The sequence below is a fragment of the Dermochelys coriacea genome, chromosome 23 (assembly GCF_009764565.3).
Source record: "Dermochelys coriacea isolate rDerCor1 chromosome 23, rDerCor1.pri.v4, whole genome shotgun sequence".
Lineage (NCBI taxonomy): Eukaryota > Metazoa > Chordata > Testudines > Dermochelyidae > Dermochelys > Dermochelys coriacea.
Genome location: NC_050090.1, coordinates 14,512,563 through 14,534,240, shown reverse-complemented (window position 1 = coordinate 14,534,240; position 21,678 = coordinate 14,512,563). Strand labels below are relative to the sequence as shown.

At 62.8% G+C, this 21,678-nt stretch overlaps 2 protein-coding genes across 5 annotated transcripts; one reads left to right on the top strand and one right to left on the bottom strand.

Annotated features, from left to right (window-relative positions):
- Window positions 1–246: 246 nt before the first annotated feature.
- On the bottom strand, window positions 247–12,336 carry SLC6A16 (solute carrier family 6 member 16). The gene is made up of 12 exons (XM_043501272.1): window positions 12,186–12,336; window positions 9,510–9,919; window positions 9,184–9,341; window positions 8,827–8,953; window positions 8,427–8,602; window positions 7,837–7,947; window positions 7,167–7,408; window positions 6,874–7,063; window positions 4,485–4,686; window positions 3,393–3,552; window positions 2,552–2,735; window positions 247–2,224 (listed from the first exon to the last, which is right to left on the bottom strand). The coding sequence occupies exons 2-12, from the start codon at window positions 9,670–9,672 to the stop codon at window positions 1,934–1,936; spliced, it is 2,004 nt and encodes a 667-aa protein (XP_043357207.1). The 5' UTR covers window positions 9,673–9,919; window positions 12,186–12,336; the 3' UTR covers window positions 247–1,933.
- A 118-nt stretch (window positions 12,337–12,454) lies between these two features.
- On the top strand, window positions 12,455–21,678 carry CD37 (CD37 molecule). 4 transcript variants are annotated; one of them, XM_038381461.2, is made up of 9 exons: window positions 12,455–12,674; window positions 14,135–14,208; window positions 14,476–14,548; window positions 15,185–15,309; window positions 16,287–16,361; window positions 16,576–16,680; window positions 18,868–19,068; window positions 19,221–19,304; window positions 21,008–21,678. In XM_038381461.2, the coding sequence occupies exons 2-9, from the start codon at window positions 14,143–14,145 to the stop codon at window positions 21,083–21,085; spliced, it is 807 nt and encodes a 268-aa protein (XP_038237389.1). In that variant the 5' UTR covers window positions 12,455–12,674; window positions 14,135–14,142; the 3' UTR covers window positions 21,086–21,678. The 4 variants fall into 4 exon arrangements, with proteins under 4 accessions (XP_038237389.1, XP_043357210.1, XP_043357209.1 ...); XM_043501275.1 differs by lacking the exon at window positions 12,455–12,674 and adding an exon at window positions 13,146–13,233; XM_043501274.1 differs by lacking the exon at window positions 12,455–12,674 and adding an exon at window positions 13,146–13,290.

Sequence of the window (21,678 nt, the reverse complement as noted above, 5' to 3'; positions counted from 1 at the left end):
CCCATGTGGAGCAAAGGCGGTGGTGGGGTGCACAGCTGGTGCCACACGCGTGCCATGGTATAGCACTAGGGAGCAGCCGTCACCCCAGCTCCATGTAACCCTGGGGCACCGGGCAGGGCCATTGCGCCCACATCTCCCCCCACAACCTAGTCAGGGCTCCGCGCCTGGCTCTACCGCCGTCACCAACAACTGCCTGCAGCATGCTCTGGTCTCTCCCTGCGGGCTCGCAATCACCACCCTGCTCGGTGTAAGCAAAACACCTTTATTCTTCAGGCAAGAATAGCACCTTGAAAACGATACAGTCAATAACACACCCTCCCGCCATGGAACTCCAGCCCATCCCTGGCACCTGCGGGCCAGCAAGAGCTCCCGAAAAGTGGGCGATTTCCGGATTCTCCCCCCTTCACCCTCCAAACTGCTCAGCACCACAGCGAGATCAGCCTGCTCTGAGAAATTTACAATCTAAACAGCTTAAGGAAGCGCGACCCCCATTTTATAATGGGGAAAACTGAGGTCCAGCAAGGCAGGGGAGCCGGCGGCCAGGCCAAGAACTGAACCCAGGAATGCGGAGGCCTGGCCCAGTCCCCTCCCTGCATGGACAGTTGTGGCTGTCAGGGTCCATCAGACAGAATCTTCTCGTTCTAGGACCAGTGGGTCAGACAGAGAGAGGGGCTTAGCCCTGGAGGCACTTTGGGGCAGGGGAAGGAGGGAAATGGAGCCATGGGGCATGGATAGATGGGGATTGGATGACGTGGGGGATGGAAGGGGAATGGCTAGATGACAATGCATTAACGCTGTGGGGCTCAGTCCTGCTCTGTTCTTAGCCCTGGAGTCTATGGGTGGGCTACGGTGTTAGCACAAGGGGGAATAAGACCCACGCCACTGGCCTGCCAAAACACACCAGGACCAACAGCATCGTGGCAACTTTCCCTTTAAAAAGAGGCCCCAGGTGTCCGACTGCCGCCCCTACAAGTTCAGACCAGTGCAATGTGGGAGCCGGAGCCAGCAGGGCCAGCCAGCCCCACAGACCCTGCTCTCCTATGTCACTGTTGCTACCACAGCATAGACAGCAGCTGCCCTCCGCCAACACAGCAGCTGGATCCACACAGGGCTTTCCCCCTCCATATTGTTGCAACAACTGGTGTAGATAGCAGCAGGGGGCAGCATTGGGGGACCTTGGGCTGTGACTGTCAATGGCCTGGACCCCAACAACGAAATCTGGCCGTATATCTTGGCAACAGACACCCCCCTGTTCCCTCAGAGGCTTAGGCACTTGTGTGGGGCCCAGCTAGGCCAGGCTTGGCAAGTGTGGGGGGCTGATGGCTCCAGACCCAACAGGAGAGGGGTTAGTTAACAGCACGTTTCTAAGAAGGCCCCAAAGATGGGGACAGAGGATGGGACACATGCCCTGGGGCAGGTGGCATTGGGAGGAAGACAACATGGCTGCCCCTGGGCAACGCCCTGGGAACAACATGGCCACCCCACGTGTAAAGAAGAGAGAAGGGGGTGAGGGGACCATGCACAGCAGGTTGGTCTCCCCTCCCCGCCCCCTCCTTTGGAGGATGGGGGGGAGAAATCCTCTTCAGCCCACCAATCAGAGCCTGCAGTGTTTTGCTCCACCAATCAGAGGCCACTATGCCGCATGGGTCTGCCAATCAGGAGTTGCTTTGTTCTTCCTTCCCCTTATTGGTCTTTTGGCTCCGGGCACCAACCGATCAGCGCTTCCTCCTCCACCAATCAGAGAAGGCGCCTTCTTGTGACCTACCAATGGGAGTCCTTCGCTCTCTCCCAGCTCCACCAATCGGGCCTAGTGCCCGCCCTGGGCAGGGGGGCACAAACCATGGAGATCCAGCCCCACTCATGGGCAGGGGTCACAGATGCTCCCCTCCAATGACCTCTGACCTTTGCCTTCCACCCCCTTGTCTCCCCCCCATTACTTTGGCTCCCCCCGTAAGGAGGCCCTGGCCTCTTCTCCCTGCCCGGGGGGCTCCTGGGTGCAGACGGGCAGGTACCCGTTGGCCGAGCGCTCGGGGTCAGCCGGGCTCTCCTCCTCCTCCTGCCCCGGCTCCGCTCGGGGGGGCGCCCCCTGCTGGCGGCGCCGTGTCTGCCACTCCCACACCAGCTGCCGGAGGTAGAGCGCGGGGATGGGCAGGGTGGCCAGGACGATGAGCGAGATCAGCATGGCCAGCGCCCAGGGCGGGTACGGCACCCGCGTCTCCTCCACCTGTGAGAGGGGCCGAGGATCAAACCTGCCAGGGTCTGTGTGCCCATCTGCCCCGGCGTCCCGGCTCCCCGCCCAGACCCGACCCACGGGCCCCTCCGCCCCGGCATCCCACCTCCCTGCCCAGATGCGACCCATGGCTCCCTGTGCCCAGACCCGACCCACAGATCCGTCTGCCCCAGCTCCCCACCCAGGTCCAACCCACAGGCCCCTCTGCCCCGGCGTCCCGCCTCCCCGCCCCAGGGGTCCGTCTGCCCCAGCTCCCTGCCCAGATCCCACCCACGGGCCCCTCTGCCCCGGCATCCCGCCTCCCCGCCCAGGGAGTCTCACCTGCGTCCGGTCCCAGGCCTGGTAGGTGGGGGGGCTGCGGCAGATCTGCCCCAGGCTGGCCAGCAGCAGCCCCAGCATGGCCAGCAGGCTGCTGTAACGCCACATGCAGCCATAGAGCCGCCAGGGCCGCCAACCCCGGCCCCAGGGCTTCCAGCCCAGCATGATCTCCACCTCCCCCAGGAACCTGCAGGGGGACAGGGGTCAGTCACGGGGGAGGGGGGGCCAGACCTGGGGCTCCCCAGCCCCCCCACAGAGCCACGCACCAGGGGGGAGGGGAGGGACACTTGAGGAGGAAGGGCAGGGGGCCCCGGGAGGTGGGAGGGGCAGGGGGCGGATACTTGTCTACCCTGTAGGCTGGGGGGGAAGGAGGGGTGGGTACCTGTCCATCCTGCAGGCCCGGGGGGGGAGGGAAGAGGACCCCCGGGGGGGGAAGGCGGGGCGGGTACCTGTCCGTCCTGTAGGCCCGGGGGGGAAGGCGGGGCGGGTACCTGTCCGTCCTGTAGGCCCGGGGGGGTTGGGGAAGGAGGGGTGGGTACCTGTCCATCCTGTAGGCCCGGGGGGGGGAGAAGGACCCCCGGGGGGGAAGGTACCTGTCCATCCTGTAGGCCCGGGGGGGGAAGGACCCCCGGGGGGGAAGGTACCTGTCCATCCTGTAGGCCCGGGGGGGGGAGAAAAGGAGGGACAAGTACCTGTCCACCCTGTAGGCCGGGGGGGGGGGGGGGAGAAAAGGAGGGACGGGTACCTGTCCACCCTGTAGGCCGGGGGGGGGGGGGGAGAAAAGGAGGGACGGGTACCTGTCCACCCTATAGGCCCGGGGGGGGGGGGGGGGAGGGACGGGTACCTGTCCGTCCCGTAGACCCAGGCCACGGCCACGGCCTCGCAGGCCACGACAGCCACCAGGGGCAGGGTGGCTGAGTAGTCGTCAAACATGGAGACGAAGTAGCTGCCCGAGCGTTGCACAAACATCAGCCCCAGCAGGAACCCGCTTACGCAACACAGCACTGGGGGGGAGAGAGAGCGAGCCTGGGACCCCCATGTCCCCCCACAACACAGCACTGGCAGGGGGAGAGAGCAAGCGAGCCTGGGACCCCCATGTTCCCCCACAACACAGCACTGGCGGGGGGGAAAGAGCCTGGGACCCCCACATCCCCCCACAACAGCACTGGGGGGGAAAGAACCTGGGACCCCCACGTCCCCCCACAACAGCACTGGGGGGGGAAAAGAACCTGGGACCCCCATGTCTCCCCACAGCACAGACCTGGATGAGGGGGGAGAGCCTGGGACCCTCGCGTCCCCCCCCACAGTACAGGAGGGCAGAGTTGGGTTCCCAACTTTCTAATAGCACAAAACCGAACACTTTGGCCCCGCCCCTGCCCCACCCCTTCCCCAAGGCCCCGCCCCTGCTCACTCCATCCCCCCCCTTTTCACTAGGCTGGGGCCCAGGGTTTGGAGTGTGGGAGGGGATGTGGGATCCAGCTGGGGGTGCGGGCTCTGAGCTGGGACAGGGGGTTGGGGTGTGGGGAGGACTTTGGAGTAGGGCCAGAGATGAGGGGTTTGGGATGAAGGAGGGGGCTCCGGCCTGGGGCAGGGGTTGGGGTGCAGGCTCCAGGCTGGGGCAGGGGGTCCCGTCAGCGCTTACTGCGGCTCCCAGGAAGTGGACACCAGGTCCCTGCAGCCCCCGGGAGCGGTGGAGCCGTGCGAAGCCAGGGCAGGCAGGGAGCCGCCTTAGCCCCGCTGCCCGGATTTTTAACAGCCCGGTTGGCAGTGAAAACCGGGGCAACCCTAGGGCAGAGACAGCCTGGGACCCCCATGTTCCCCCTGCACCTGAGAAAAGAGCCTGGCACCCCAAAAATCTTCCCCCATTCATGTGCAAATCCCCCCACGTGCAGAGTCATGCACATACACCCGCTTCTCCCCCCGGGCCCCGCCCTACCGGTGAAGAGGGCGGCACGGCGCTGCAGGGCGGGGTAGTGGTCCAGCAGGGGGGTGAGGATGCCCTGCATGTTCCCCAGCATGGTGCTCAGCCCCAGGTTCAGCAGCATGAGGAAGAAGAGGACGGACCAGAACGGGGAGGCCGGGAACAGGGTCATGGCCTCCGTGAAGGTGATGAAGGCCAGGCCGGTGCCCTCCACGCCCTGTGGGGGGGGGGGAAGAGATGGAGACCGGGTTAGGCACTGGCTACACGGGGACCCCTTGCCCGGTGCTGGGACGCAGGTCCTCTGGGGTGAGACACTAGAGTTGGGTATATGGGCCCCCTCTGGGTTGGGGGGCAGGGGCCCCTCACCCGGTACAGGGATGCGGCCCACCCATGAGGCATGGGTATCTAGAATCGTAGGACTGTTCTCATGTCCCCTCGGTCTTTTCTTCTCCAGACTAAACAAACCCTGGTTTTTCAATCTTCCCCCAGAGCTTGTGTTTTCTAGACCTTGAATCATTTTTCTCGTTCTTCTCTGGACTTTCTCCAATTTGGCCCCATCTCTCCTGAAACGTGGCGCCCAGAACTGGACCCAAGACTCCAGCTGAGACCAGATCAGCGCAGACGAATCACTTCTCGCGTCTGGCTTACAACGCTCCTGCTGATACAGCCCAGCATGAGGTTCACTTTTTCTGCAGCAGCGTGACACTGTTGACTCATATTCAGCTTGTGATCCACTCTGACCCCCAGATCCCTCTCCTCAGGACCCCTTCCTAGGCCGTCATTTCTGTTTGGTATGAATGCAACTCATTGTTCCTTCCGAAGTGGAGAACTTTGCATTTGTCCCGATTTAATTTCATCCTATTTACTTCCGGCCATTTCTCCAGTTTGTCTGGATCATTTTGAAGTTTAATCCTATCCTCCAAAGCACTTGCAACCCCTCCCAGTTCGGTATCGTCTGCAAACTTTATCAATGTCCTCTCTGTGCCATTATCTAAATCCTTGCTGAAGATATTGAACAGAACCGGACCCAGAACCGATCCCTGCGGGAGCCCACTCATGATGCCCTTCCTGCATAACTGGGAACCACAGATAACTACTCTCTGGGAAGAGTTTTCCAACCAGTTTTGCACCCACCTTATAGTAGCTCCATCTAGGTTGCATTTCCCTGGTTTGTTTATGAGAAGGTCACGCGAGACAGTATCAAAACTTCACTAAAGTCAAGATTAGCAGGTCTTCTGCTTCCCCCCCGGCCACAAGGCTTGTTACCCTGTCCAAGCAAGCTGTCAGGTTGATTTGACACGATTTGTTTTTTGACAAATCCATGCTGACTGTCACTTATCACCTTATTATCTTCTAGATGTTTGCAAATTGATTGCTTAATTATTTGCTCCATTATCTTTCTGGGTACAGAAGTTAAGCTGAAGGGTCTGTAATTCCTCAGGTTGCCCTTATTCCCCTTTTTATAGATGGGCACTAGATTTGCCCTTTTCCAGTCTTCTGGAATCTCTCCCGTCTTCCAGGACTTTTCAGAGATAATTGCTAATGGCTCAGATATTTCCTGAGTCAGCTCTTGGAGCATTCCAGGATGCATTTCATCAGGCCCTGGTGATCTGAAGACATCTAACTTGTCTAAATAATTTTTGTCTTGTTCTTTCCCTATTTTAGACACTGATCCTACCTCATTTTCACTGGCATTGACTATGTTAGACATCTGATCACCATCAACCTTCTTGGTGAAAACTGAAACCAAGAAGTCATTAAGCACCTCTGCCATTTCCACGTTTTCGGTTATTGTCTTCCCCCCCTCGTCGAGTAACGGGCCTACCCTGTCCTTGGTCTTCTTCTCAGGTATTTGTAGAAAGTTTTCTTGTTTCCTTTTATGTCCCTACCTAGTCTGATCTCACTTTGTGTCTTGGCCTTTCAAATTTGGTCCCTACATACTTGTGTTATTTGTTTATATTCACCCCTTGTAATTTGACCCAGTTTCCACTTTTTGTAGGACTCTTGAGTTTTAGATCATTGACAATCTCCTGATTAAGCCAGGGTGGTCTCGGGCCAGACTTCCCATCTTTCCGACACAGGGGGATAGTTTCCTCTTGTGCCCTTAATAACGTCTCCTTGAAAAACAGCCGACTGTCATCAATTGTTTTTCCCCTTAGACTTGCTTCCCAGTGGATTTTACCTACCAACCCCCTGAGTTTGCTACAGTCTGCCTTCTTGAAATCCATTGGCTTTATTGTGCTGTTCTCCGGAGTTGGGGCGTGGGTACATGGGGCCCCCCTCCCAGGTGTGGAGCAGGGTACACGGGGCCCCCCTCCTGGGTCGGGGTGTGGGTTACACAGCCTCCCCCCCCCCGGGGTCAGGGCGCAGGGTACACGGGGACCCCTCCCATGTTCCTGGGCACCTTGTTCATCTCGTCCTCCAGCCGGCAGTCAGTGATGCCGTGTCCCTGCAGCATGGTGCCCCGCTCGGGGGACAGCCTGTGGTACCAGGCGCTGTACTTTGACGGGGACAGCGCCGCCGGGTCTGTGGTGGGCAGCTCCAGGGTGGACAGGACCCCGGTCCCCAGCAGCTGGGCCAGCATCTCCATGTTCCTGGGGGGCAGATGGAGGGGAGAGGCCGGGTCAGCGCGTGCAGGGCATGGGGGACGGGCATGGGAGAGGGCGGACAGGTGCGGGGGGGGGGGTAGCAGCTCACCTTGCCACGCAGGCCCTGGCGACGGTGGTGGCCCGGAAGCCCAGCACGGCAAAGACGACCAGGGTGGCCAGCAGCGAGGTGAGGAAGTTGACGCCGGCCACCAGCAGCCCGTCAGCGTGGCAGTCGTTGTGCCGGGCGTTGTAGCTGGAGTAGGCGATGACGCTCCCGAAGCCCAGCCCCAGCGAGAAGAAGACCTGGGTGGCTGCCTGGCGCCAGACCTGCATGTCGCCCCAGACTGCCAGCTGCGGGCAGCTGGGCGTGAGCCATGGGCTGGGCACCTGCAGCCCCGGTGGGGGGTCCCGGCAGTCCAGCCCCAGGGAGAGTAGGGGGACCCGATCCGGCTGGGGGTGCTCGTGCCAGGTATTCTAGTTGGGCGGGAACTTATCTGGCCCAGAGAGGTTGGGTCTCATGCCAGGGGATCCGGCCGGGGATGGAGGGCCTGGCGCTCATGCCAGGGGTGCCCAATTCGGCCGAGGGGGGCGTGCTGGTGCTCATGCCAGGGGGAGCCAGCCGGTGATGAGGGGCCTGGCGCTCATGCTGGGGGATCTGGCCGGGGAGGGGGGGCTGGCGCTTGTGCCAGGGATTCCGGCCGGGGGGGACCCGATCCAGCCGGGGGAGGCTGGAACTCCTGCCGGGGGATCCAGCTGGGGGGGCCCATCCCTGCGCTCACCTGGGGGGTGAACATGATGCGGACGCCGTCGGCCGCCCCATCCAGCAGCAGCCCCCGCACCAGGAAGCAGAGCAGCACCACGTAGGGGAAGAGGGAGCTGAAATACAGCACCTGGGGGGAGGGGGGCAGTGAGGGGGGCTCTCAACCTGGGCCCCAACGGCCCCCCCAGCTCACCCCATCCCGAATCCTCCCACACCTTGTGGGGCGGATGTTTTGGGTTAGTCCCCCAGAAACCTCCACAGCATCTGGGCCTGAGCCCCTGCCCACTGCAGACAGACGGGGGGGTAATGAGGAGGGTGGAAGCAGGGTGGGGGGAGGGATCAGTGGGAGGGCAACAGGGGGTCACGGAAAGGGGGCCCCGGGGGGCAGTTTTGGGTTGCAATGGGCTGAGGGGGGCAGTGGGCTGCAGGGCAATAGGGAAGCGGGGGGGGCAATGGGCCGGGGGGGCAGGGTGGGCATTGGGGTGGCCATGGGGGCAGGGGAAGGGGGCAGTGTGGGGCCGGGTGGGCATTGGGGGTAGCAATGGGCCGGGGGGGCAGGGGGGTGGCAATGGGCTGGGGGGCACCGGGGGGGGGGGGGAGAGAATTCACCTTGCCGGAGGACTTGATGCCCCGGATGAGGGCGCCACAGACCAGGGTCCAGGCAGCCAGCAGGTAGCCGGCCAGAGCTGGGCTCACCCCCCCGCTGGCGTCGATCGAGCTGCTCACGTCCAGCGCCTTCCGGTACCAGAAGTAGGTGGTGGGGGAGCTCTGGGCACATTCAGGTTCTGCCAACACAGAGCCCAGCCGGGTCAGAACCGGGCAGCGCCCGCCTGTCCCCTCCCCCCCCCCACCAGCCCAGCCAGGTCAGAACCAGGCAGTGCCCCCTCCCCTGCCACAGCCCGGCTGGGTAAGAACCGGGCAGCACCCCCCCCCATCTGTAGCAGCGCCGGGGGCCGGAGGGAGGGTGGCGCCCCCCAGTGGCAGGTGGGGGCCGGGCTGTAGCACCCACCTGGCTGGCTGTGGTTGGCGCCGAGGGGGCAGCTGGCCCAGGGCAGGGTGGAGCGGAAGGAGTTAACGAGGTAGAAGAGGCTCCAGGCGATGATCACGTTGTAATAGAGAGAAACGAACCCGCAGACCTGGCACAGAGACAGGGGTGAGCCTGGCTGGGGACCCCTTGCCCAGCACTGGGACGGGCCTGGGTACACAGGGACCCCACCCCTGGGGCTGGGACACCCTCTCCCCCCAGAATGGGGCAGGGACATGGGGACCCGTTTCCCAGGACAGGGCCAGGCCCCCCGCAGCATGAATTTTCCATCGGTGCTGCAAGCTTCCCCACAGCAGTGCCCTGAGGGCCCCCCGCACTCACCACGCAACTGGCAAAACCGATGCCGACCAGGTGGGGGCTGAAGTGCTGCCAGACCCCGATGCTGCCCTGGCGGATGCTCTGCCCGGCCGCCAGCTCCAGGAAGAAGAGGGGGATCCCTACCACCAGGAGGATCAGGAGGTAGAGGAGGATGAAGGCTCCTGGGAGGCGGGGGGAGGTTACAGGTCTGGAGCAACCCACAGAAACCCCAAGCCCCCAGAGATACACTCCTGGAGACCCCAGACCTCCACCCCCCATCAACCTTTTCCTGCCCCCAATTCCCAGCCCTGCCCCCCATCATTGACACCCCCTCCGGGCCCCCCACTCACCTCCCCCATTCTGGTGGCATAGGTAGGGGAAGCGCCAGACGTTGCCAAGGCCCACGGAGAAGCCGACCTGCGCCAGGATGTATTCGGCCTTGTTGCTCCAGGCTGGGCGGGCGGGGGGCTCCTCGGGGCTCATCTCCTCCTCGTCCGGCTTCACCTTCTCCATGGCGGGCGGGAGGGGGCCGGGGCCAGGCACGCTGGCATGGGAACAGCCCGAGCCTGAACACTCGCTCGCACGCTCGTTCACGCCAGCTCCCACCGACCCCGGGAACCACCCACTTGCACGCACTTACAAACACAGCCCCCCTGCTTGGGCACCGGATGCACACACGTGTGCTGCTCACGCAAACTCTGCCTGCCCGCCCACACCCCCATCACATTCACTCACCGGCCCCCAGAGCCCAAATGAAACCCTGCGAGAAACAAAACCAACAGAGTGATTACGACAGATGGGGCTCTTCACACAGGGGGGGCTGGGACAAGGCTGACTCCAGGGTGGGGCGCGGGAGCTGGGTATATGGAGACCCCTTGCCTGGAGCTGGAACGCAGCCCCTCTGGGGTGGGGCACGGGAGCTGGGCACATGGGGACCCCTCGCCTGGCGCTGGGACGTGGCCCCTCTGGGGTGGGGCATGGGGGCTGGGTATAGGGGTCAGCACTGCCTGCGAGGGGAGGGTGCCCCCTACTGGCCCCCCTCCAGCCCTAGGTCGGCCCCCCCAGCCCCCCAAGCTCTGTGGTCAAACCCTATAGGGTCCATACACCCAGCCATCCCTGTTACCAAAATCTAGAGGGCCCCAGCACCAGAAATCTACAGGGTCTGAACTCCTCTGAGACCAAAACCTATAGGGTCCCCACAAAGAACCCCCTGGCTCTGGAAATCTATAGGGTTCATTGGCCCAGCCCCTCCCCACAGCTCTGGAAATCTATAGGGACCACATACCCACCCCCCCCCTTCAGACAATCTATAGGGTCCCTCCTGCCCGCACACTACCTGCTCTGGCTTAGCACTGCCTCTGGGATTCTCCTCCCATCCAGGGGGCAGTGCCAGGCCCAGCAGGGGGTCAAGCCAAGCAGGGCTGCCCGGGGCCTGGCTCTGCCAGCCTGGCACAAAGGACCTCAGTGTCGGGGGCAGTGGGGGGCTCTGGACAAGCTCCAGCGTGTGGGTGAGCCAGGGGCCAGCGCACAATTGGACTCCCCTCCCCCCGCAGCTCTCAGGCTGGGGTGGGGGGAGCTCTTTAAATACACAGGGCATGACACCAAGGCAGTCTAATTGCTTTGGGGCTGGACGAGGGGCAGGGAGCTTAGCACTGTGATCTTCCCCCCAGCGGTGCCCCCAGCCAGGGAGCCCCACGTTTCTGCAGGCCTCCCCCACCCCTGCAAACCCAGCACAGGAGGACAGGATCTCGCCTCACCCCATTTAGCCCCAAGGAGATGCCCCCCACTCCCGTGATCCCATACCAGGATCTGTCAGGAGTCACACCCACAGCTTGGCCCAACCTCCCCCCCAGGCACTGAACTGCCCCCTCCATGCTCCGAGGGGTGCAGCAGGCGCCTCCATCCACGCCTGTCAGCACCAGCCCCAAACAGCCCCGCACCACACCCCAAAGTCAGCCGCATCCCAGTGCCGGGTGGGGGGTCCCCATATACCCCGGTCCCCCGTGCCCCACCCCAGAGTCAGTCGCATCCCAGTGCCAGGCAAGGGGTCCCTGGATACCCAGCCCCCGTGCCCCACCCCAGAGTCAGCCGCATCCCAGTGCCAGGCAAGGGGACCCTGGATACCCAGCCCCCCGTGCCCCACCCCAGAGTCAGCCGCATCCCAGTGCCAGGCAAGGGGTCCCGGGATACCCAGCCCCCCGTGCCCCACCCCAGAGTCAGCCGCGTCCCAGTGCCAAGCAAGAGGTCCCGGGATACCCAGCCCCCCGTGCCCCAGAGTCAGCCGCGTCCCAGTGCCGGGCGAGGGGTGTCAGCGGAAGAATAATTAGGGCGAAATGCACAACATTACAGGGAAGTTAAACAAGACTAATGGGTATCGCTCTGCCCCCCCCCGCCAAGCCAGGGACAGAACCCAGGAGTCCGGGTTCCCACAATCAATTTCAACAGAACTAGTCATCCCCTGAGAGAAGGGGGGGCGCACGGTTGTACCCAGGTGCCCCAGCCCCCCGGGGCCGACCCCCCCCAGCTAGGAGCCCCCCCCCAACGGCCCCAGCCCCCCGGGGCCGACCCCCCCCAGCTAGGAGCCCCCCCCCCAACGGCCCCAGCCCCCCGGGGCCGACCCCCCCCCAGCTAGGAGCCCCCCCCCACCGGCCCCAGCCCCCCGGGGCCGACCCCCCCCCAGCTAGGAGCCCCCCCCCCACGGCCCCAGCCCCCCGGGGCCGACCCCCCCCAGCTAGGAGCCCCCCCCCACGGCCCCAGCCCCCCGGGGCCGACCCCCCCAGCAAGGAGCCCCCCCCCACGGCCCCAGCCCCCCGGGGCCGACCCCCCCCAGCAAGGAGCCCCCCCCCACGGCCCCAGCCCCCCGGGAACCGACCCCCCCGAGCTAGGAGCCCCCCCCCCCACGGCCCCAGCCCCCCGGGACCGACCCCCCCGAGCTAGGAGCCCCCCCCCACGGCCCCAGCCCCCCGGGGCCGACCCCCCCCAGCTAGGAGCCCCCCCCCCCACGGCCCCAGCCCCCCGGGTCCCACCTGCCGCCGGGCGGGGGGCGCGGGGCCAGCGTGGCTCGGAGGCGCCTTGCATCAGCCGGGGGCGGGACAGCGTCTCCGCGGCCCCCCCCCGCGCAGCGTCCCCCCTCCCCTTCTAGGCGGCGCCTGGCGGGGCGGGGTTCAAGGGCGATGGGGGCGGGGCGGGGGGCAGGAGCCGGGGGCGGGGCTGTGCTGACGCGCGCTGGGGGGGGGGCCTAGCGGGCGCCCCCTTCTGTCTCCCCACCATAAGGCGACGCGAATCCATCACAAGCGGATCCACCTTGGGGCGGGGGGGGGCGATTATTAATCGTTAACGCCCCGGCATCGCCCGGACCAATCAGCTGCGAGCGGGGGCGGGGACGAGACCAAGTTTTGAAACTTTTTGCTGGGGGGCGACGGAGCAGACAGAGCCCGAGCCTTTGCCCTTCCCCCCCCCCACGCAGCTTCTCCTGGGGGGGGCTCGATCCCGACACTCAGGGGTCCCCCAGCCCGGTGAGTGACCCCGCTACACGTGGGGGTTTAGCAGGGATGGGGCGGGCCGATGGAGTTGGGGGGCTGCAAGTGGGTTGGGGGGCACAGGGGGCAGGTGGGGGTCGGGGGGGCCGAAGTCTAAATAAAAATGTGTTTTGGGGGCGAATTAGGAGGCAGGGATAGAAAATCCGGGGGGGGGGACGCGTGGCCGGGGGGGAGCCTGGCACTGGGGCGCACGGCGGAGAGCCCAGTGTGCTGCGGGCTGGGGGGAGACGGGGGGCAGGCTAAGCGAGGTAAAGCCATTATCTTCCCCTCCCTCCACAGCCGCACCCCCACACCAGAGCCGGGGGGCAGGAATTGGGGGGAAGAGGCTGCAGGCTCCCAGCGGGCGGTGGGGGTGACTCCTGCCTACGGGCAGTTTGGGGCGGGGGGGCCCGACACTAGCTCACCCCCATCTGGCTCCGGGTTCAGGTGTCGCTGCTGCCTGGGGTGTGGAGACGCTGAGCCATGCAGCCTGCACCCTGGGACCCTCCCCCTGCCACGCCCGGACGCCTGGGTCCGCCTGATGCTGCAGGGCTGGGTAGGGTCCCGAAAGACGGGAAACCAGAACCAGATCAGTTCCTGGGAGCGCCAGGGGGTGAGGGGCACCGGCAGGGCTGGGGGGCGGGGGACAGGGCTGGGCTAGCGGGGGGCTGCGGGTCGGGAGTGAGGGGCACCGACAGGGCTGGGGGGGGACAGGGCTAGGCTAGTGGGGGGCTGTGGGTCGGGAGTGAGGGGCACCGACAGGGCTGGGGGGGGACAGGGCTAGGCTAGCGGGGGGCTGTGGGTCGGGAGTGAGGGGCACCGGCAGGGCTGGGGGGACCCAGGGCTGGGCTAGTAGGCGGCTGTGGGTCGGGAGTGAGGGGCATCGGCAGGGCTGGGGGAAGCCCAGGGCCGGGCTTGTAGGGGGCTGTGGGTCGGGAGTGAGGGGCATCGGCAGGGCTGGGGGAAGCCCAGGGCCGGGCTTGTAGGGGGCTGTGGGTCGGGAGTGAGGGGCATCGGCAGGGCTGGGGGGAGCCCAGGGCCGGGCTAGCAGGGGCTGCGGGTTGGGAGTGAGGGGCACCGGCACAGCAGCCCAGGGGAGTTAGGCACACGTGGGGCCCGTGTGGTTTCCTTTGTGGGGAGCGACAGAGGATGTGGGGCCCGGGACCGGGACACCGGGTGATGGGGGGAGGGGAAGTTGCCTTATCAGCCCGAACCAGCGACTGCTGCTATCAGCTCTTCCCCTGCCCGCCCCCGCAGCTGGCTTGGGCCCAGGGAACTGGGGGCTGTCTGGGGGGGAAAGGTCCTGTGTCCCATCCCCCACATTGTGACATCACCCCTGGGGTCTCCATGGGGCTGGGCAAGCAGCAGCTGTCTCTGCCCCAAGGTACAGGGTGTCCATGTTGGGGGGGCGCTGGGGTCCCTGCAACTGACCATTAACATCCCCCCTCCCCCCACAGGTCCGGCCATGTCTCCCCAGGGGTTTCTGAGCGTCGCCAAATATTTCCTCTTCCTCTTCAACCTCTTCTTCTTTGTGAGTATGGGGGGGGCCTGGGCTGGGCCTGTGTGGGTGATGGTGGGCAGGGCCTGGGGCGCAGGGGGTTGCTTTCCCCTGCCCCTCCCTAGATGAGACCCACACTAAAGCGGGAGGCTGCAGCTGGGGCTGGTGGGGGGCAGACATCTCTGGATTGGGGCCAGCCACCAACTAGCCCATGAACCCCTTGTGCCCCGGGCTGGAGGGGCCGTGCCAGAGCAACCCCCCCCTGCTCCAGTGTAACCCCCTCTTTTCTCCCCCCCCCAGCTCCTGGGTGGTGTCATCCTCAGCTTCGGCCTCTGGATCCTAATCGACCAGCAAAGCTTTGCAGCCGTCCTGGGTGAGGCTCCCGACCCGCAGCCCCCTGCGGTGCCCCCCGCTCCCGACCCGCAGCCCCCTGCGGTGCCCCCCACTCCTGACCCGCAGCCCCCTGCGCTCTGCCGGGGCCCCTTGCTCCCAACCTGCAGCCCCCTGTTTGTCCAGCTCTTCCCCCCCGCAGCCCCCTGCGGTGCCCCCGCTCCTGACCCGCAGCCCCCTGCGCTCTGCTGGTGCCCCTCGCTCCCAACCTGCAGCCCCCTGCTTGTCCAGCTCTGCCCCCCCGCAGCCCCCTGCGGTGCCCCCGCTCCTGACCCGCAGCCCCCTGCTTGTCCAGCTCTGCCCCCCCGCAGCCCCCTGCGGTGCCCCCACTCCTGACCCGCAGCCCCCTGCGCTCTGCCGGTGCCCCTCGCTCCCAATCCGCAGCCCCCTGCTTGTCCAGCTCTGCCCCCCCCCCCCGCAGCCCCCTGCGATGCCCCCTGCGGTGCCCTCCGCTCCTGACCCGCAGCCCCCTGCGCTCTGCCGGTGCCCCTCACTCCCAACCCGCAGCCCCCTGCTTGTCCAGCTCTGCCCCCCCCCAGTCCTGCTGTGCCCCTCAGTCCCGACCCACAGCCCCCTGCTCGCCCGGCCCAGCCCTGAGCTCTGCCCGGGCCCCTTCCAGGTTCCTCGGTGTACGCCCTGAAGGTCTGGTCCTACATCCTGTCCGGAGTTGGCATCATCACCATGCTGATGGGTTTCCTCGGGTGCCTGGGGTCCCTCAAGGAGATCAAGTGTATGCTGGGATTTGTAAGTATACAGGAGAGCCAGGACTCCTGGGTTCTCTCCCTGGTCTGGGAGGGGAGTGGGGTCTGGGGTGGGGGGAGCTGGGAACCAGGACTCCGGGGTTCTCTCCCTGGCTCTGGGAGGGGAGGAGGGTCTAGTGGTTAGAGTGGGGGGCTGGGAACCTGGGGTCACAGTGGGGTTGATGCGGGAAGTCTCCCCCCCCACCACGATGAGCTCAGGGCCTGGTGCAATTTCCCATCATAGCTGATACCACGTGATGCCCCCCCCCCAGCAGCCACATCCTTCCAGGGCTCTGCCCCCTGCCCCTGATGCCTGCCCCACAGATGGTGCCCGGCCCAGGCTGCTGGTGGGAGGGGAGAGGAAACAAAGAGAAAAGCAAAAAGAACAGGAGGACTTGTGGCACCTTAGAGACTAACAAATTTATTTGAGCATAAGCTTTCGTGAGCTACAGCTCACTTCATCGGATGCATCCAGTCTCCCCACTGTATTTTCCACTAAATGCATCCGATGAAGTGAGCTGTAGCTCACGAAAGCTCATGCTCAAATAAATTTGTTAGTCTCTAAGGTGCCACAAGTCCTCCTTTTCTTTTTGCGAATACAGACTAACGCGGCTGCTACTCTGAAATGAGAAAAGCAGAAGTGCTGCAGCTGTCTCTGTGGGGGGAGGGCCTGGGGCGGTGCCAGCCTGGCTGGGGGGCCAGTGCAGGTGTCGGGGGAGGGGAATCTTGAGCTCCCCAGGGTTGGGGGAAGGGTTTTGGTGTTAACCGGGTGGCGGGGGGTGCGATCATGTCCAACCCAGCACAGGTGCCCAGTGGGGGGGCAGAGCTGTGGGGTGACCCCCATCAGTTCTGGGGTGTCAGTGTCTGTTAGTCTGTCTACGGGTGGCAAGGTGCAGAGGGGTGGGGGGTCAGGAGAGAGCTTGGGGGGGGCCCTGAGGCTGAGAAGATTCACTGACCCCCTTTCTCTCCCCCCAACCCCAGTATTTCGGTTTCCTCTTTCTTCTCTTCGCCATCCAGATCACTATTGGGGTCCTGCTGTATACGCAGCGTTTCACAGTGAGTGGGGCGCGCTGGGGGGGGGAAGCTCGCAGTGCCGGGCGAGGCTCGGCTGGGGGCACCGCCGAGGGGGAAGCTCGCGGTGCCGGGCGAGGCTCGGCTGGGGGGAAGCTCGCGGTGCCGGGCAAGGCTCGGCCGGGGGCACCGCCGGGGGGAAGCTCGCGGTGCCAGGGCCTTGTCTGGGGGAAAGTCACCTCTCCTCTCTCCTACCCAGCTCAGTGGCAAGATGCGGGAGTTCGTGGAGGACGCCATCTTGACCTATCCCTTGGCAGGACCCCCCGGTGAGAAGCACCAGAGCTGGGACTTCATTCAGGGGCAGGTGAGACTCCTGGGGCCCAGCCCCCCTGCGGGAACCCGGCCCAGCTCCCCGGCAGCCTGCTCCTGGCTGTGAAGCCTGGCTCGTGAGAGAAAACCTGGTGTGGCTGGGCTCCCCCGAGGAGGGGTCGCGGCCCTTTTCCCAAGTGGGACACCCTGATCGTTTGTCCTGTCCCGGTCCCTCCTCTCGGAGCCGTTAGCCAGGGCCTCGATCGGATCAATTTCTGCTGACCGGAGGGAGGAGCTAGGGGCTGGCTCCCTGGCAGAGCCTCGTCCCTCCTGCCCCTAGGCTGGGACCGACCCGGCTAAGAGACACCAGCCTCCGGCTGGACCACACTAGCAGGGTGGCCCCCAGGGACCCACACGCCAAGAGGCCGGCCCCTGGCTTCCCAGATGGGGCCGTTGGCACCAGGGACCCCTGTCTCTCTCCACAGCGGACTGCGGCCTGGCCAGACCCCTCAGGCTGGCACCGGGGGCAGAGGTTGAGCCGCGGCCTGGCCAGGCAGCTCCGGTGAACGGCCCCCCCCGTCCCTGCGTCCTTCGTTTCCAGCCCCTTTTCCCCCTTTGTTCTCCAGGTGTTTGGTCCCTCGCCCACCCACTGGGGGCCTCGATTGTTCGGTCATTTGTGGGGGGGATTCGGGTCTCAGCGTCTCTCCGAACCCAATAAGATTCTGGGTCGGTTCAGCCAGTTCTTGAGCGGCCCAATTGTTCCCCACAGATAGCAGGTGACTCCTCTGTGCCATGCAAGGAGCAGTGTTAACCCTTTTTCCGCAGCAGGGTGACAATGCACCGTATGGGGGAAAACTGAGGCACGCCTAGGCAGCACAAAATCATTACCGACGCTTCCCACTTCGCCACCGACAAAACTGCCTAAATCTGGCCCCTGCGTCCACCTCACGCTGTGGGGAGAGACCCCACAGGCCGTCCCTGGGTGCCCACCTATGTAGACATCAGGCCCCGGGGGTCCCTGGAAACCAGGGTGGATTTGATTTAAATCTTGAATTAGGAAGACTCGATTTAATCATGGTTTCCTACATAAAAGTGCATCCTTGTTGGTTGTTATAACCTTAATACATATTCTTCACAACTCAGAGATACCTGTAGGCTTCATTTTTAGAAGGGACACACTATACATTTTTACACAGTGATTTATTTTGAAAACTTTTCAGATTAGTTTTACAATGATATCAGAAAACGAATCATTGTTTGGTTATTTCGTTTACCTAAAGTAATTGAAGCAGATATTTATGAAGTCACTGGGAGATGATCTATCTCCAGTTCTTCAGGTTAATCATTAATATTTGGAGGATTTTCTGGCCATGCTGTATTAGGAGGAGAACATCACCAGACAGACATTTTAAATGTTTTGTTTAACTAAAACAACAACATTAAGTATTCTGGATTTTTTTCTTCAGCAGCAAACATGTAATATTTTAACAAAACAAGCGTATGTCCCTCGCTTCTCACATTTTTCTCCAGACATCTTCTCCTTGTCCAGATCTATTCCGCCCCCAACAATCTTCTATTCATTGAACTTTTTGAAACTTTGCACTTTTAGAGCGAGATAAGGGATTGACACTCTGGACACACATTTGCAGAGGGACAAGAGTTGAGGTCGGTTATTTCTCACCTCTATATATTTATTTATTTCAAAACATTTTTGCTGTTAACAAGCACGTTACCTCTGGGGGAGACAAATCCACAATTTGAGAACTGCAAAACTAAGCATCTCTGATGGGATCGGCTAGACTGAGCCCTGAGTCCCATTGGGTAGATAGATGATTTAGGTTAATCTTTCTATGAAGAAGTCACTGGAACCCCATAAGATTGGGTCCCTAATCCATGAACTATTGGAAGTCATTTACAAAACTTAAACATGACATGAATATATTGTCTCCTACTACAGAATTAGAATTTATAATCCCTATTCCATGAGGAGGTATCTTTGAGCTATAATGTATCTTAATTAAAAGTATCTTTTTTCCTCAAAAAGCATTTTAACAAAAAAATCCAATTTAAATTGAAAAAAAATCGATTTTTAATTTTTTTTTTAAATCATTGATTTTTATCCACCCTGCTGGAAACCCCTGTGCATGCCCTTGCCCCCCCCATGCCTCTGCTGGTTGGCACCAAGGTCCCTGGCTCATCCATTCCCTCCCACTGTCGTCCCCCCCCCCCAATCTCCCGGCAGCTCCAGTGCTGTGGCTGGAACTCATACCTGGACTGGCACCAGAACCCAGTCGTGGACAACTCCTCCCGCAGCCTGTACCCCTGCTCCTGTCACAACAGCTCCAGCCCTGGTGAGCGCGGCACCAACACCACAGAGGCCCCGGCCATGCAGGGGGTCACTGGGTTCTGCACCGCCCAGGGGGACTGGCCAGTCTACAAGCAGGTGAGTGCTGCCTGCGAAGCTCGCAGCGCCGGAGTCCCCGGCTGGGGGCACTGCTGCGGGGAAGCTCACAACTGGCACGGTGGTGGGAGAGGATTTTGTAGTAGGTGCCAGTGTTCTGACCTCACCCCCTCTCCCTGCTGTCATCCAATCAGGGCTGCGCAAACAGCGTCCAGGGCTGGCTGGCCAATAACATCATCAGCATCGTGGGCATCTGCCTGGGCATTGTCCTGATGGAGGTAACGGACCTGGGGGGCATGGGCGGGGCTGGGGAGCAGGGGCCACCCCCTGGGATGGGGAATCAGCACCAGGGGGCACTGTGTGGGAAGGCTGGGGGGGATTGATCCATAACAGAGCTTGAGGGGGATGTGGGATCTCCCCCCACCGTGACTCAGTTCCCCCCCCCCGGCCCAGTTCCTGCAGCTGTTGTGCCTGGCGCTGACCAGCACCCTGGAGTGCCGGAGACTCACCAGTGGCTCCCAGGAAATCCTGACCTTCCCCAGCAGGTGGCGCCAGTGTGCCTGTGTGGCGGCAGTGCGGGGCGGCGGCTTGGGCATGTCTGCACGCGCGTGTGTCGTTCTGCGTGCGTTTTGGGTCCTGTGTTCCTGCCCAGCCCGTGTCCCCACATGTGTCGGTGTGCGCCTGTGCCCACACACCTTCCTGCAGCTGCGCGTTGGTGTGTGTGTGGGGCTTGTGCATGTTTCCATGTGTGTCGGTGCGTGCGTGGGCCATGCATGTCCCTCTCTGTGTCCCTGCACACCTGTGTTACCTCACCCGCATGTGGGTCACCGGTGTTAACACGTGTCTGAGCGTGTCCCGGGCCGTGTCTGCCCCACACGGACCCCATTAACCCTTTCCCTCCTGCCACACCAGACCCATGTATCAGGAGTACTGGCAAGGTAACTTACCCCAGGGGTGGGGACAGGGAGGAGGGAACCTGGGGGGGGGAATAGCTCAGATCCCCCCCCATCAGCCCCGTCTCCTCCCCCCAGATCCACGCCATGTCCATGGTGTGCTCCCTGCTCCGAGAGGAATCATTCGGCGCCCCCGAGGGGCCAGAGCAGGAGATGCAGCAGCTCCAGGGCAGTCCCCAGCCCAGGGGCCTGGCCTATCGCTGGGGGGGTCAGCAGCGCATCGCCTGAGAGCCCCGCAGGGGGCCCACTAGACAGGAAACGGGGAGACCCCTCCCAGCATCCCCTAATAATAAAGTATCTGTGAAAGAATGAGGAAGTTAGGAGAAGTGGTTATTCCAGTGGGGGGCGCTCTCCCCTGAGGCAGGGCTGGTCCCAAAGCCTCAGGGTGACGCGAGGGGGTGCTGTGCTGCAGGGAGCGGGGCGCAGGGGACAGAGATTTCAGGGAATCGCCACACCTGTGGGATTGACCCCTGAATGACTCAGGAGCTGACTCCACCTCTGATCATCTACCCCCATCACCCTCTTCACCCCCAACCTCTTCCCATCCCCCATCACAGCATTGATTTCAGGGGCCTTCTCGCAGGGGTGTGTGGCTGCATTGTTGGGGGCGGTAGGCCCACCTGACCCCAGTCACACAGAGCCGCTGGGGTGGAGGGGGTAGGCTGTGCAGGGGATGGTTGGTGGGAAAAGTGGGATCTCTCAACTCCCTCCCACAGCTCTGTGGGGGTGGTTGATAATAGCAGTGGGATCCCTCATTAACTCTCCCAGCTGTGTGGGGAACGATTTGGGATCCCTCCATTAACTCTCCCAACCCCCAGCTCTGTGGGGGATAGTTGGTGGGATCCCTCCATTAACTCTCCCACCCCATGGCACCAGCTTGCCAGGGAATGGTTGGTGTGAGGAGTGAGATCCTTTCAGTAACGCTCTCCCTCCACCCCAGCTTGTCAAGGGATGGTTGATGGGAGTAGTGGGATGGTTGGCGTGAAAAGTGGGATCCCTCCAGTAACTCTCTCTCTCTCTCCCCCCAGCTCTGTCTCATGATGTTATCGATGTTTCTGTTTAGAAACATGGGCCAGAACTACGACAAGCTGACCCGATACTCCTAGGAAACCCCTCCCGCCCCAGGGGGTGGAGGGGGAGCAGATGGGCATGATCCACTGCCCCCCAACTGGGACCATCCAGCATGGGCTGAAGCAGCTTTCTTTCCCTGTCTGTCTGAGCCTTCTTGGCAAGGGGCAGCGCCCCTGGTCTATTTCCCCCAACCCCAGTGTGTCATCCCCGCCATGGCCTGAGCTGTGCTCACCCTTCGGGGCAGTGGCGTAGGGATGGGGCAGCTATTTCATTCTGTCTCTGGGTATCTATTACTGGGGTTTGCTGCAGTAGGGAGGGGAAGTGCAAACTGGGAGGGGGGATTGGGAGAGGTCCTGGTGGGTGGGGGGGGGAATTGGGGTGGGGCAGCAGGTTGGGATGTGTGAATATGTCTGTGTGCCACTGAATGTTGTTCTCCATGGGGGCGGGGGGTGGAGATCTGGGGGCGGGAGGAGCAGGGCAAACTGGGAGGATGCAGGGGCCCTGGATTGGAGGCCAGGGGGATATTCCCCTCATCTGTGAGCTGCCTCACCTCTTCGCAGGAATTTGCAACTTTTGTAAAATCCACTTTGTAAATAAAATAAAAATGTGGGATCCCAGCCCTGAAAAA